Below are 15,685 nucleotides of genomic sequence, written 5' to 3' on the forward strand. Positions count from 1 at the left end.
GGCTGGGGTATGAGGGGGCCGAGGTGGAAGGTAGGGGAGGAAGATGTGTCTGTCGGTCAGTCCTCTCCGAGTCGGGAGAGATTGGTGAGGATCTGGACGAGGCCAGAGCTTCATCTAGCAGTCAGGTCCTGTCCCTGAAGTTCCTGGTGACAAGTCTACAAAGTTTGCGGACATTGGAATCAGGTATGCAGTCAAGCAGTGTGACCCGACGTCTTCAGGTTTAACAAGGAATCTTTTTTGTTCAACTCGAAAACCTTCATTTACACCCCCCAGATCGGGGATCGTTGGCGAGCTTGAATTGGTTGAAAAAATACTTTTTTGCCCCTAGGTCAGAACGTGTTGTCTGAAGTAAACTGACAGTTACTGAATGTCAATGTCTGCCCCTGGTCAAATGCTTTTTAAGTACAGAGACCTTTTTCCTTAAGGAGGGAGAGAAAATGCCAACTGTCTGCTATACGCAAGTTGCAGTACTAGATGCTTTGTGAAAGATATCCCATTTCATCTGTTAAACACCCCCAGTGAGTTGGGGGAACAAGCCCAGAGTTATTGGGGGCCAAAGTTATACTGATAGTGAGTGGTAGAAGTGGAATTTGAGCTTCGATCTATCTCATTTTAAAGCCCATGCTCTTTCCAAGTTTACAGTCTACAGGGGTTGGGGTACGGGTGATAATAGACGTGGAGTAAACACATGCTGTAGTAATTCTCATTTCTGGAGAGACCATGGTGGGCTTCAATGATCAGAGAAAGCATCTTTGAGGCCGGATGTGGTGGCTCACGCCTGTAATCCCAGCACTTTGAGAGGCTGAGGTGGGCGGATCATGAGGTCAGCAATTCGAGACCAGCCTGGGCAACACGATGTAACCCCGTCTCTACTAAAAATAGAAAAAAATAGCCGGGCGTGGTGGCGGGCACCTGTAATCCCAGCTACTCAGGAGGCTGAGGCAGGAGAATCGCTTGAACCGGGGAGGTGGAGGTTGCAGTGAGCTGAGATCACACCACTGCACTCCAGCCTGGGTGACAGAGCAAGACTCCATCTCAAAAAAACAAAACAAAACAAAAAAGCATCTTTGAGGAGGTGAGCCCTAAAGCAGCCCAGCAGTACAAGTGAGAGAACTGCAACAAAGGTAGATACTAAGTTCAGCAACATTTGAAGAATCTACTAAAAGATGGGGGTGGGGGGATGGGGGTGGAGAGCAGCCTGAGAGTAGATAAACACATATTTGAGTAAGAAAGGGCCTAACAGTTTTTCTTGAGACAGGGTCTCACTCTGTCGCCCAGGCTGGAGTCCAGTGGCACGATCTTGGCTCACTGCAATCTCCACCTCCAGGGTTCAAGTGATCTTCCTACCTTATCCTCTCCAGTAGCTTGGATTACAGGCATGCACCACCACGCCCAGCTAATTTTTGTATTTTTAGTAGAGATGGGGTTTCATGATGTTGGGCAGGCTGGGCCCTAACGTTTAAAAGTTTACTGTGGGATGAAAGGACAGGGAAAACAGACATAATCTCAAACCATGACGGTATATAATCTCAGCCCAAGGCCCCCAGATAGAATAGTCTTGCTCTGTCGCCCAGGCTGAAGTGCAATGGCACGATCTCGGCTCACTGCAACCTCCACCTCCTGGGTTCAAGCAATTCTCCTGCCTCAGCCTCCTGAGTAGCTGGGAGGTGTGGCACGCGCTGCCACACCTGGCTAATTTTTTTTTTTTGCATTTTTAATAGACACAGGGTTTCACCATGTTGGTCAGGCTGGTCACAAACTCCTGATCTCAAGTGATCCACCCACCTTGGCCTCAAAGTGGTGGGATTACAGGCGTGAGCCACTGCGCCTGGCCTCTCTGAATATTTTCTAATAACTGCATTTTTCATATGGATGTGTACTTTGGAGCTAATGCTGCCATCTTTCTGCCCACCAGATTCTCTTTTGATATTTATGGAAGCTGAGGTTAGATGAAAGTACCCACAAACACACACACATTGTGAATTTAAAGCTTTAGAATAAATGAGAATTCTTCCCTTTCTGAAATTTATGCGATTTTAGAAAGTCGTAAAGGTTCTAGTTCATATACAAACTGTGAGAGACAAGAGAGATGATCAGATTTTTTTTATTTCTACATATTGATCCTAAGAAGTATATTGTCTTTAAGAAGACCCATTTATGTTTCGAAAACTGGAATTAAACATCTGTGAGCCTGACTCCCAGAGTAGATTCATTTCTTAAGTCTTTTGAAATCTACATAAAATATCAGCCGGGTGCGGTGGCTCACGCCTGTAACCCTAGCAGCTTTGGGAGGCCGAGGCAGGCGGATCATGAGGTCAGGAGATCAAGACCAGCCTGACCAACGTGGTGAAACCCTGTCCCTGCTAAAAATACAAAAATTAGCTGGGCGTGGTGGTGCGCGCCTATAATCCCAGCTACTCAAGAGGCTGAGGCGGGAGAATCGCTTGAACCCGGGAGGCGGAGGTTGCAGTGAGCCGAGATCACGCCACTGCACTCCAGCGTAGGTGACAAAGCGAGACTGAATCTCAAAAAAAAAAAAAAAAAAAAAAAAAAACAAAACTCCTGGGAGCCCCATTTGTTCTGCATATATTTGTTGAGTGCCTACCTTCAAGACTGGACACTAAATACTTCCTGGTTCCTGGTGACCTATTTATACATTTAGGCAACTCACCAGTTAGTGGTGGACACCCAGGCCTGCATTCCACTCCCTCACTCAAAACCAAACCTCCTGGTCTCCTGATTCTTGGCCCTCCCTCCTGATAAACTTACAACCTCCTATTGTCACTGTCTCCAAAGGAAGGAACAATTTATAGGAGAACTCACTTAAGAGCTCCTCCCTACCTCCCTCAAGGCCCCATGCCATTAAGTTGGTTGGTTGGTTTTTGTTAAAGTCAACCAAATTAGAGCTTTGCCTCTACTCTTTCTAAAATAAATAAATAAATAAAAAGAAAATCTGTACCTCTGAGAATGTTAAATATCTGAATCAGTCACACAGTTTACATCAGTGGGAGGATGGCCAAAGATGAGCTTTGTGATCTTTGGCTTTTTCTAAGCCGTCCCTGAAACTACTCCATGCCTAGGAATGGGGAAAGGGCCACCTCCTCCTCCTCCTTTGAAAAGTGCTATTAGTATTGCAGTGGGACTGTGTTAGACTGTCCTCCTTTTTTTTTCTGTAGGGAAAGTATATTTCAAGTTCCAGCTGCCTAACTTGCAAACTAAGAGGACTCCTAAAGTTAGAGTGTACAGAGGTAACTATGTACCTGCTTTGATGTAGAAGTAAAATATCTAATTGAGTTCTGATAACACACCCAGGTTTACAATGCAAACAGTCAATAGCTTGGATCCTAGGGCTTATGAACAATACTTTTTAAAATTGGGGATCTCGATTTGAAGAAGAAACTTAGGGACATTGCAGAAAATCTGAAAGGTCTTTTGCAGAAAAGAAGTTGTAGATGTTCCTTATGAGGATAGATCTGAGGCTGTGAGGTAGAAATGACTAGAGAAGTGAGAAGAATTTTCTGATTAGAGTTGAGTAACAGTAATTACTGGCTGCCCTTCTAAGTCCTGTGCTCCCTACCCCTGGAAGTGGGGCTACCTGGATAGGAAGGTCCGTTCCCACACTAAGATGCTGAAATTCTAAAATTGTATGAAATATAGTATCTTTGAAAAATTAACCAACTACTTTATAAGAATATTAATTTCCTAAGACTTTGCCACTGTATGCTTATTCTCTTCCTATTCTTGCGGCAAGCCTTAAACTCTACCTTGCTCTGTGTTTACTTTAACAAATTTATGTTTTTTCTGACCTTTGAAGCTCTTCCTACTTTCCTTTATTCTTACCATTCCTTTCAGTTCTTCAAGCCCTTGTCAACTTGCTCAACTGACCTGAGGCAGTGTGGGATTGGAGCATGAGCTTGGGATTTAGAGGCAGATAGCCTGTGTTTGAGTTCCCTACACTACTTACTGTCTTTATTGTTATATCATTTGCAAATTACAGAAAGTCCAGTGATCAGAGGCTTAATGAAAGGAACTTTATTTTTGTGTCAGGGAGTCCCCAAGAACCATCCCCAGGTTTGATGATTGGCTAAGAAGACTTATGGGACTCAGCATATAGTTGTATTCATGGACGTGATGTATTGCAATGAAAGAGTACAAGAATAAAATCAGGAAAGGAAAAAGGCACATGGGGTGGAAGTCCAGGGGTAAGCAGGCACAGTAGAGTCACACAGGACGTGCTTAATTCCTCTAGCAAGGAGTTGTGACAACACGTGTGAGATGCTGTCTTCCAGGGAAGCTCATTAGAGACTCGGTGCCCAGGACTTTTACTGGGGACTGGTCGCATAGGTATCCTCTGCCTGCCACATATCCAAATTCCAGACCCCCACAAGGAAAGCGGAAGTTCAGCATAAACCACAATGAGGCATTCTTAGCAGTTTAAGAAATGGTGGGAGCCCTCCCGAAATCTAAGTTCCCGGACACCCAGCCAGTGGCCAGCCTTGAAAGCAAGACTTTCCAAGGACAGCAGTCTCAGGCCTGCCATGTTAATGCTTTTCTGCAGAATCTCCAAGAAGTGTGGGGATGGGAGGGAGGTCCCAGGGTCGGTTCCATGGCTCAACGATGTGATCAGGGAACCAATCTCTTCCACGCTTCCTCTCCTTCATTCACAGTGAGTTGGTTTCCATCCTCAGGCTGGTCACTTCAGGCTCACAAGACAGCAACTGCAGTAGAAAGGGAGGATGAGGACTCCCCATAGCTCCCTTTTTATTAGGAAAGAAAATCTTTCTGGATGCCACCTTGCAGGTGTCCCCTTAAATTTCTTGGGGTGGAGCTGTCACATGGCTTTTCTAAGCTACACGGGACTCTCAGCAAGTATGTGGCAGAGATCCTGACAGAGGTAGTGCCATTACCTTCGTTGGTGTGGACTTGTCAAGATTCATTCTCTGGGGCTGGCCACATGGGCACCCATCAAAATTGGGGTGGTTTTACCAAGGCAGAAGAGATGGGCTACTGGCTGGGCAGTCAGCAAGATCTGCCCCTATCACATAGGACAAATCATTTTTCCTCTGTGAGCCTCAGCTTCCCTTTTTTTGAACTGGGCAGATTATTCCTTCTCCTTGTCCCAGGAAGGTTATGAGAATAAAAAATGACATAATTAAAATGAAAGTAAAATAACTACTTTAAATGTTAGCTGTCGGCCCCCACCTTCCAGGAGGTCGCTAAGTCATATTCGGATACATTTGAATTTGACTTCCTTTTCTTTGGCGCTACTTCGTTTCAGACCCTCACTTTATGGACTGAAGTGGACATTGTACTCCTGTTACTTCCTGTTAACTCCTATCTTAGTTTCAGTTTTTTCCTAGCCAGTTCATAAAAACTGTCTTTAGCCAGGTGCGGTGGCTTACAGTTGTCATCCCAAAACTTTGGGAGGCCAAGGCGGGTGGGTTGCTTGAGCCCAGGAGTTTGAGACCAGCCTGGACAACATAGTGAGACTCCATCTCTATAAAAAATAAAAATCAAAATAAAAACTGTCTTTAACGTGGTGTCAGCTGATCTCTTTGCAAAATTAATAAATCACTCCTTGTCTTTATGGACTTCTTCCCTGAAAATCTCTTGTCATGCTCTGCATCTCACTCCCAGGCCACTCTAATAACTCTCTGGAGACAGTTCTCCCTCCATGCTGCCACATCTGCTTAATGAATAATCTTGTTCCTCTTTTTGTCTTTGAGATTCTCTATTTATTTGTTTTGCTTTAGAGATGGACGTTCCTCGAGGGCAAGAACTTGTGCTTTCTCAGATATTCAGTGTGTTCAGTAAACTCCACCCATGGAGTCATTAAAATCTGAGGAATGAAATGATTATGCTAAAATACCAGTTTTTAAATGACAGTTCTCCCTTGGAATAAAAATCATTGTTTGAATTCAAAATATGTTTCTGAGGAAAGGATAAAAGGAATTTATTTCCAAAAGAACCCTCTTCTTTCGAAACTTTAGATTTGTTTCTCTGACTGCAAAGCATGGTTTTGTTCCTGGACCAAACTGAGGGTCAGGCTGCTATTTCTCGTGGCCCAAGAACAAGGTGCAGATCAACTGGGAAGGAAGAGAGTTTTTATTTCTGTAACCAGTTACAGGGAGAAGGCCTGGAAATTATCACCAGACCAACTCAAAATTACAAAGTTTTCCAGAGCTTATAAACATTCTAAGCTATATGTCTACGTGTTAAGTGTGCACTCATCTAAAGACATAAGTGATTAACTTCTTTTAATCTATAACTAAGGTCTGAGTCCTGAAGACCTTCCTCTGGAGCCTCAGTAAATTTACTTTATCTAACTGGGTCCAGTTGCTGAGGTGATTACCCTTATCTTGTCTCCAGCTAAATCATGGAGGTTTGGGGAGTTCCTTCAGACTCCCAATCAACTTGTTTGTGGAGGCCTGGGGAGTCTCTTCAGACCCCCAGTAAAATTTACTTAATCATGCTTTAAGGCTCAGGAAAGTCCTAGGCAAAACTCTTGGGCTTTTGTTACATTCCGGCCTTTGTATAAGGTCACTGGCTTTTAATATTTGACTTAACCACTCAGTCAGTACTGAAACAGTTGTGATGGAAGCCTATGTTAGTGAGACCTGGCCTGCCACAATCCCCACTGTCAATTTGTGCATGATTTCTATCATGCTCGTATATTTATTTATCATGAGAATCATAGGGAGATGGGGCATCATAATCTTTCTGGCTACTTCTTGCTTAGAGGGGCTCATCATTATAGGGCACTGAATGCAGCACTGAAGTAGAAGAGGTCGACTTGTTCCCGGTAGCACTCTCTGTTTCAGAGGCTTAGAGGCAGCACCTGCTGAAACATAATAGTATGCAACAGCAACACATATAAATAGGTTATTGCTGTTTTCTTCTGAAGTTTAAGTTGTCTAGTCTTAAGTTCACAGGGCTTTAAGAAAGCACAGCTTAGGTTTCAGTGATTTCCAATTAGGAAAAATGGGGAAAAAGGAAAAGGAAAAATTGAAAACATTATTTTGAAGACCTGTGGCCAGAAAAATTAGAATTTAATCCAAACTGTGGAAAAAAATAAAAACTGAAAAACATCAGGCAAGATTAGAATTTAACAATAGGTGTACTATAGTTTTTGAAACATAATTTTTCTCTCTCTAGTTTCCTATTTTTATTAGAAGACAAATCATGGTAGGACCAATTTGCTTTATTGTACTTGGCCAGATTATTTGTATGAAGTGCAGCAAGAAAAATTATTTTCTTTTAAAATAAAATTTTTTATTTAATATATTTTTTAAAAATTAAAAAAAAAAAAAAACAGGCTTTGATGGAACTTTGTTCCATAGAAGGAATCTGAGATAAGACTTTTTTTTTTTTTTTTTTTTTTTTTTTGAGACAGAGTTTTTTGCTCTTGTTGCCCAGGCTGGAGTGCAATGGCATGATCTCGGCTCACTGCAGCCTCCGCCTCCCGGGTTCAAGTGATTCTTCTGCCTCAGCCTCCCAAGTAGCTGGGATTACAGGCATGCGCCACCATGTGCAGCTAATTTTGTATTCTTAGTAGAGACGGGGTTTCTCCATGTTGGTCAGGCTGGTCTCGAACTCCTGACCTCAGGTGATCCGCCCACCTCGGCCTCCCAAAGTGCTGGGATTACAGAAATGAGCCACCATACCCGGCAAGATAAGACCTTTTTAAGGCCAAGCCCAGCCGTGGATTTGTACCATCAAATACCTATGACTTGAGTGAATTCCTCTCCTCTTGAGGTCCCAAGATAACTTGGGGTTCCCGGCCTGTCAGAAGGTGACATTCTTACCACAGATCAGAAACCCTGTACAGGGACTGTGTACACAAAATATGAGGGCAGTTCTCCAAGGGTTTTCTTGGCTCCATAAGTCAAGTTTGATTCATTAAAGGAAAACACACCATTCCAGTCAAAGCCTTGGTAAAATAACCAGTTTTTCCAGTTGTGTCCTGTTACAAATGAAAACAGATTCTTATTGAACTTATGCAAATAACTATATTGCCATAATTAAGAATACTCACAAATAGTTTCCAAATTCTGGAGAAAATCGGGTAGAGAGAAACAAATATGCTCCACATTTTGTTCATGGTAGTATACTAAATTGTTAAAAGCTGTCAGTAGCTCAAAAGAAAAGTTTCCTTGACTCTGAAAAGCAAAACAAAGGATTAGCAATATTTTAAGCAAAAACTCAAAAAGATCACTCCAGTCTCCTATTTGGTTCATGCAGTTAATTCCTGTCCTGCTTGATATTAATGAACATTTTAGCTCTTCAGGAGTCCTGAACATTTTTCCTCTATTCTGATGTCACAATCTCCAAAGTTATCAGAAACCTGCATTCAAGAGCACATGTTAGAGCTTTATAGCTGATTATAAAACCAACTTCTAAAGAGGACCAAAACGGCCGGGCACAGTGGCTCATGCCTGTAATCCCAGCACTTTGGGAGGCCAAGGCAGGTGGATCACCTGAGGTCAGGAGTTCAAGACCAGCCTGGCCAACATGGTGAAACCTCATCTCTACAAAAATACAAACAAAATTAGGCATTATGGCGGGTGCCTGTAATCCCAGCTACTTGGGAGGCTGAGGCAGGAGAATCACTTGAACCCGGGAGGCGGAGGTTGCAGTGAGCCAAGATCATGCCATTGCACCCCAACCTGGGCAACAGAGTGAGACTCTACCTCAAAAAAAAAAAATAAAGGAGGACCAAAACAAGACAACAATTGTTTATGGATGACAAAAAGTTTTCAGGTAGCCATAAAGACACAATTGAGGCTGGGCACGGTGGCTCACGCCTGTAATCCTAGCACTTTGGGAGGCTGAGGTGTGTGGATTGCCTGAGCTCAGGAGTTCGTGACCACCCCAGGCAACATAGTGAAACCCCGTCTCTACTAAAAATACAAAAATTTAGCTGGGCATGGTGGTGTGCACCTGTAATCCCAGCTACTCAGGAGGCTGAGGCAGGAGAATTGCTTGAACCTGGGAGGCAGAGATTGCAGTGAGCCGAGATCGCACCACTGCGCTTTAGCCTGGGCAAAAAGAGCGAGCATCTATCTCAAAAAAAAAAAAAGAAAAAAGAAAAAAAAAAGACGCAATTGACAAAATCTGTTACCTCTGTGGCACACAATAATTTAACATAATTGTAATTATTACTGATAAAATGTACACTGTTAGAATTATAGGAGTTTCACATGATTTTGGAACACATACCAATAAGATATTTACACATATATGGCCCAAAGAAAGCCAAACCCCATTTTATATTTGGCAATGCTTCCTGTATGGTTTTTGGTACTAAATAAGCCAAATTTCACCTTTACGTTAGTGTACTATTAATGTTAAACCCAATTCTTATTAAAACCTCATAGACATATTGACCCAATTTTAATGTTTGACCATGAGGTAATATTTTTATACATCTTATATAACCCTTTATAATTTTTGTTAAAGAGCAGGTTAGTGCTTTCAAAGAAACCTGTTATGCTTTTATTTTATTGATTTTATTGATTTTTTTTTTTTTTTTAGAGACAGAGTCTCGCTTTGTCACCCAGGCTGGAGTGCAGTGCTGTGATCTCGACTCACTGCAACCTCTGCCTCCTGGGTTCAAGCAATTCTCCTGTCTCAGCCTCCCAAGTAGCTGGGACTACAGACATATGCCACCATGCCCAGCTAATTTTTGTATTTTTAGTAGAGACGGGGTTTCACAATGTTGGCCAGGCTGGTCTTGAACTCCTGACCTTGTGATCTGCCCACCTCAGCCTCCCAAAGTGCAGGGATTACAGGCATGAACCACCCCGCGCCCAGCCTATGTGCTTTTATTTTAATAGTCAATTTACATAAAAACTGGATGATACCCTTTTAACTTTAGCCAGTATGTTTACACACAGAATTTCCTTTACGATCAACCTTCCACAACTTGCTTAAACCTTCATCTTTATTTTATCCAACTTAAAACAATCCTTTAACCTTTTAATCTAGGCAAAAATCCACATTCTCATGCCTCCTTATAATCTTTTTACCAAAAGCATATTTTACTTTCCTTGTAAATATGCATATTTTACTTTTCCATGTAAAACTTTCTTCAGGCTGGGCACAGTGGCTCACACCTGTAATCCGAGAACTTTGGGAGGCCAAGGCGGGCGGATCACGAGGTCAGGAGTTCAAGACCAGCCTGACCAACATGGTAAAACCCCGTCTCTACTAAAAATACAAAAATTAACTGGGCATGGTGGCAGGTGCCTATAATCCCAGCTACTCGGGAGGCTGAGGCAGGAGAATCGCTTGAAACCGGAAGGTGGAGGTTGCAGTGAGCCAAGATCGCACCATTGCACTCCAGCCTGGGCGAAAGAGTGAAACTGTGTCTTAGAAAAAGAAAAAAACAAACAAACAAAAAATCTGTTTCTTCAGTAATCTTAAATACATGTTACACTGTTAACTCTTAGCAACCTTTACTTTTGGTGAAAACCTTGGTAAGTTTGGAATTTTATGTACTAGGTGTGGAGCCTAAGACCTAGACAGAAGTGCAGATAAAGTCTGACTTATTCCAGCATCTAACTCCATGTGTCCCAGGCCTTATCTAGCTGTAAAGCAGGCAAGTTGTATAGCTGAGAGTCATAGTGGCATTTTATAAAGCATTTAAGAGACCTAATCACCTTTAAATTGTACAATATTTGTTGCATAAATTCCCTTTCAAAAATTCTTTCACGACTTACACAGACAAGCTATGACATACCTTGACTTTCTGACTTGTCCTAAACATCCCTCTTTTTAAACATCCAGTTACTTTACTTTAGGACAAGAATTTGCCATACAAGATCCTTTCTTATATAAAATCTCTTTTCTTTAATACCTTTTGCATAGCTAGGGGGCATGGCTAATTTCACGTGTCTCCAGGCCTTTTCTAGAATCTAATGTGCTCCAAAATAAATCAAACAATGTTTAAGTCAAAGAAGCAGTTTATGACGCAAAGCATTTAGCAAACCTAATATTTGACCTGCATAATTTAGACCAAATGTTTACATTTTGAAGATATTTTATTTCACCAGTAATCTTTAAAACTCTCTTTATTTTTATAACTTTCTTTATATCTCTCTTATTTCCTGGTTTCTTTTACCATGTTTTATATATAACCTTTAAATAAGCTTTGAGTTAGACAAAAATTAGTTACCCTTTAAAAAGGACACAATGTTTAGAAAGAATGTTTTCCTACAATATATTTTTATTGGAAAATACCCAAATAATGAAATATCTGTTGTTTAATATAACTTTAGATTCAAAATTATGACATTTGTTTATGAGTATCCCATTACATTTATCTAATTATTTATTTTAATCATTTACCTAATTTATGAAAACTGTAATAGTCATCATTGAAAGTTATGAGACCGCCATTACAAAATTATAACTGAGACAGTGAAAGTGATCTGCCGTAACTGACTCCATCTTGCTTCTAACCTCCAAGCTATTCGTGTTCATTAACTTAGTTTATAGTTTAGCTTTGAAACAAAGATGATAACCATCCTTTCCCAGAACAAACTTCCTTTATGTCTGTGGACTAGACTGCCTAAGGCCACAAGATCAGAAGTTAGGGTATTTTACTAAATAATTCAAGATGTAGCTATCTTTATTAAACCAATATCAATGTTTTATTTATTAAAAATTACACAAGCAGCCGGGCACGGTGGCTCACACCTGTAATCCCAGCACTTTGGGAGGCTGAGGCAGGCAGAACATCTGAGGTCAGGAGTTCTAGACTAGCCTGGCCAACATGGTGAAACCCTGTCTCCACTAAAAATACAAAAATTAGCTGAGCATGGTGGCGTACACCTGTAATCCCAGCCACTCAGGAGACTGAGGCAGGAAAACCACTTGAACTCAGGAGGCGGAGGTTGCAGTGAGCCAAGATTGTGCCATTGCACTCCAGCCTGGGCGACAAGAGCAAAACTCTGTCTCAAAAAAAAAAAAAAAAAAATTACACAGCAAAGATCACTCTGTTTTGGGCTGAGTTATCGTTTTGTAGCCTCTATGCCAAATTTTGATACCTTATAGTATTTGGCAGAGATAAGTATGAAATTGCTTGATCAATAAATGCAAACAAAAATATATGCTGGCAACTCTGAAGACATTTCTGATATTACTTTACCAGTAATTTTTAAAGCTAGCTTATTTATTAAAGATTTTACTTAAGTCATATAAACTTGAAAAAGCATTTGACTAGTCTTTCTTTTTTTCTGTTAAAGTATTTAAGCACTTTTATTTTTCTGTGAGCCAAATAATTAGAACTCTTTCATATATTTTCAGTAGTGAAATAGTTTAGTCATGCTTTAAGGTTCAGGAAAGGCCTAGGCAAAACTCTTGAGCTTTTGTTACATTCCAGCCTTTGCATAAGGTCATTGGCTTTTTTTTTTTTTTTTTTTTTTTTTGAGACGGAGTCTCGCTCTGTCGCCCAGGCGCCCAGCTAATGTTTTGTATTTTTAGTAGAGACGGGGTTTCACCATGTTAGCCAGGATGGTCTCGATCTCCTGACCTCGTGATCTGCCCGCCTTGGCCTCCCAAAGTGCTGGGATTACAGGCGTGAGCCACCGCGCCCGGCCCAGTCACTGGCTTTTAATATTTAACTTAACCACTCAGTCAGTACTGAAACAGTTGTGATGAAGGCCTATGTTAGTGAGACCTGGCCTGCAACAGTTTTACAAACTAGTGTGGCTGTCTACCCATTTTATCATACCACTCTGTACAAGTAGAGTAGTCATAACTAAAGAGAAACGAGTGATTTCACTCAAGCTCAGCATTTGTTCTGTTACTCCCCATTCATCCATTCAACAAGTACGTACTGGTCACTGGTCATCCGCTGGGGATACAGTGGGGTATCAGACAGCCCAGGTCCCTGCACTCATGGGGCTCAGCATGGGCTTTCAGTCTGGCTGAGAAGACATTCACCAAGTAATCGGTAGAGTATTTTGAAGATTGTTGATCAGGCAACAGTCTTCAAAACACGGGATGTACGGAGGGAACACATCTCAGGACATCCATCGTAGTCAAGGGAATATTTCCTAAGGAGAAGTGATATTTAAGTGGAGACACACAGCATATGGAGAGTTAGCCAAATAAAGAGAGAGCAGACAAAAATGTTTCAAACCAAGGAGGCCTCCTTGGAGGTAGTGAAGAATTTCCATGTGATCATATGACTGTAGACTGGGAAGAGGGAGAAAGATGAGAACTAGACCAGAGATAAGTAGCAAGTAGCTTCCTGTGGTATGTCCTAGGGGTATTTTGTTGGGGTTGACAGATAAACACTACCAGACACAATGGGAGGAAGTAGATTGTTAAATGGGAAGCTGGTGAAAGGATCATTCAGATGGAGTGATAATATTACTGGCTCCCAGACACCTATACAGTCTGCTGGTTTCCTGGAAGTAATACCACCCACAGAATGAGGATGGAATCTGTTGTGTAGAGCTCTCTTTGCCATTCTTATGGGACCTTCTCCACCTGCCTGCCCCTTCAACAGGTGTAAGTAAGAGAGGCAAGACTGCCCTAATGTGCCAGCTATTTCTCACGAGAGGAGGACGTCAACTGCCTGGGAGCATCCCCCAGCAGGTCCAGCTTCAAGACCTGCCTCAGGTCTCTTTCAGCAGCCTGGATTCTGTAGGATGTGGACTTTGAAATGATATTTGTCTACAAATTAGCCGTTTTTTTGTTTTGTTTTGTTTTTTTTTTTGAGACGGAGTCTCGCTCTGTTGCCCAGGCTGGAGTGCAGTGGCGCAATCTCGGCTCACTGCAGTCTCTGCCTCCCGGGTTCAAGCGATTCTGCTGCCTCAGCCTCCTGAGTAGCTGGGATTACAGGCGCACGCCACCATGCCCAGCTAATTTTTTTGTATTTTTAGTAGAGACGGGGTTTCACCATGTTGGTCAGGCTGGTCTCGAACTCCTGATCCGCCCGCCTTGGCCTCCCAAAGTGCTGGGATTACAACAAATGAGCCCTTATAGCGCAATAGAACCTTGACACATATGTCTTTTCACGTCTTCCAGAAAGCTAATTCTGTGGTTTTGTTTTGTAAAAACTGGAAGTTTTGTGGGTTCCACTTTTAATCTTGTTTTACTTATTTGCTCATTATTATTAAGAATGATTTCTAGTCCAGGCTTGGTGGCTCACGCTTGTAATCCCAGCACTTTGGGAGGCCGAGGCGGGTGGATCACCTGAGGCCAGGAGTTTGAGACCAGCCTGGCCAACATGGTGAAACCCCATCTCTACTAAAAATACAAAAATTAGCCGGGTGTGGTGGCGGGCGCCTGTAATCCCAGCTACTTGCAGGGCTGAGGCATGAGAATCACTTAAACCTGGGAGGTGGAGGTTGCAGTGAACTGAGATCTGAGATCACGCCACTGCACTCCAGCCTGGGTGACAGAGTGAGACTTCATCTCAAAAAGAAAAAAAAAAAAAAAGATTTCTGTTTCTACTAGTGCTTGCCAAGATTTCTATTTCTTATTTAAAATTCCCCCAGATTTATCATGGGACATGTTAATTTGAGAAAGGAGGGGCATTTTTTCTTTGCACAGGAGGGAAGGAGGAGAAAATAAAGATGGCATACATGAGATCTAGAAAGGAAGGAAAGTATAAAGGAGCCTTGTTCTTACTGGCAAAGTAGGAGGGTAGATTATTTACTGAGATAAATTAGAACCAGAGACTTGAGCAAGAAAATTTTGAAGCAGCTACTGGGAAGAGTATGCTAAGGGTCTTTGAAAGAGATGAATGAGGCCAGGCATGGTGGCTCACGCCTGTAATCCCAGCACTTTGGGAGGCTGAGGCGGGCAGATCATTTGAGGCCAGGAGTTCGAGACCAGCCTGACCAACATGGTGAAACCCTGTCTCTACTAAAAATACCAAAAAAATTAGCAGGGCATGGTGGCAGGCGTCTATAGTCCCAGGTACTCGAGAGGCTGAGGCAGGAGAATCGCTTGAACCTAGGAGGCAGAGGTTGCAGTGAGCTGAGATCACGCCACTGCACTCCAGCCTGGGTGACAGGGTGAGACTGTCTCAAAAAAAAAAAAACAAACAAAAAAAGAGATGAATGAAAGGCCCAGTATGGTTGGCCAGTCCACCAAGAAAGTGGTGCTTTTCAACACTGTCAGTGCTTCTCATTCCTTCTTTCAGTTCCTTATGAACAAGGAACATGCCCTAATGCTTTAGATTCTCATAAGATCTCTTTAAGGGAAAAATCTCAAACATAATAACCACAGATTCTTTTTATTCTTTACAGACTATTTATTTAACTTTGCATCTGCTGCCACAAAAAAGATAACTGAATCAGTTGCTGAAACAGCACAAACAATAAAGAAATCCGTAGAAGAAGGAAAAATAGATGGCATCATTGACAAGGTATATTCAATTATCTTTTGGAAGTAGAAATGTATGAAATATATGAAATTCATTGTTTCCTCTTGTTGATTGTTTCTTCTTCTTATGAACATTTTTTAACCTAAGTAGAATATCATATTCTGACAAAAATGTTAATTGTTGAGATTTTTGGTTTTTTCCTCTCTTTGTATAACAAGTAAGTATCATATAAATTACAGTACTTGATTTAAATAGCTGTTTTTATTTTAATATATTACAATCAATACATTGATACTTGGGGGTTATACTAAACTTTTCATGTTGTTTGTTTGTTTGTTT

The 15,685-nt window shown here is 41.8% G+C and overlaps 1 protein-coding gene across 1 annotated transcript in view; it reads left to right on the top strand.

Annotated features, from left to right (window-relative positions):
- Nucleotides 1-15,685, top strand: part of SYAP1 (synapse associated protein 1) — a 41,150-nt gene that overhangs the window by 368 nt on the left and 25,097 nt on the right. The window contains 1 exon segment of the mRNA NM_001131559.1: nucleotides 15,270-15,388. Coding sequence (NP_001125031.1) covers nucleotides 15,270-15,388 — 119 coding nt within the window.

The sequence above is a fragment of the Pongo abelii genome, chromosome X (genome assembly GCF_028885655.2).
Source record: "Pongo abelii isolate AG06213 chromosome X, NHGRI_mPonAbe1-v2.0_pri, whole genome shotgun sequence".
Taxonomy (NCBI): domain Eukaryota; kingdom Metazoa; phylum Chordata; class Mammalia; order Primates; family Hominidae; genus Pongo; species Pongo abelii.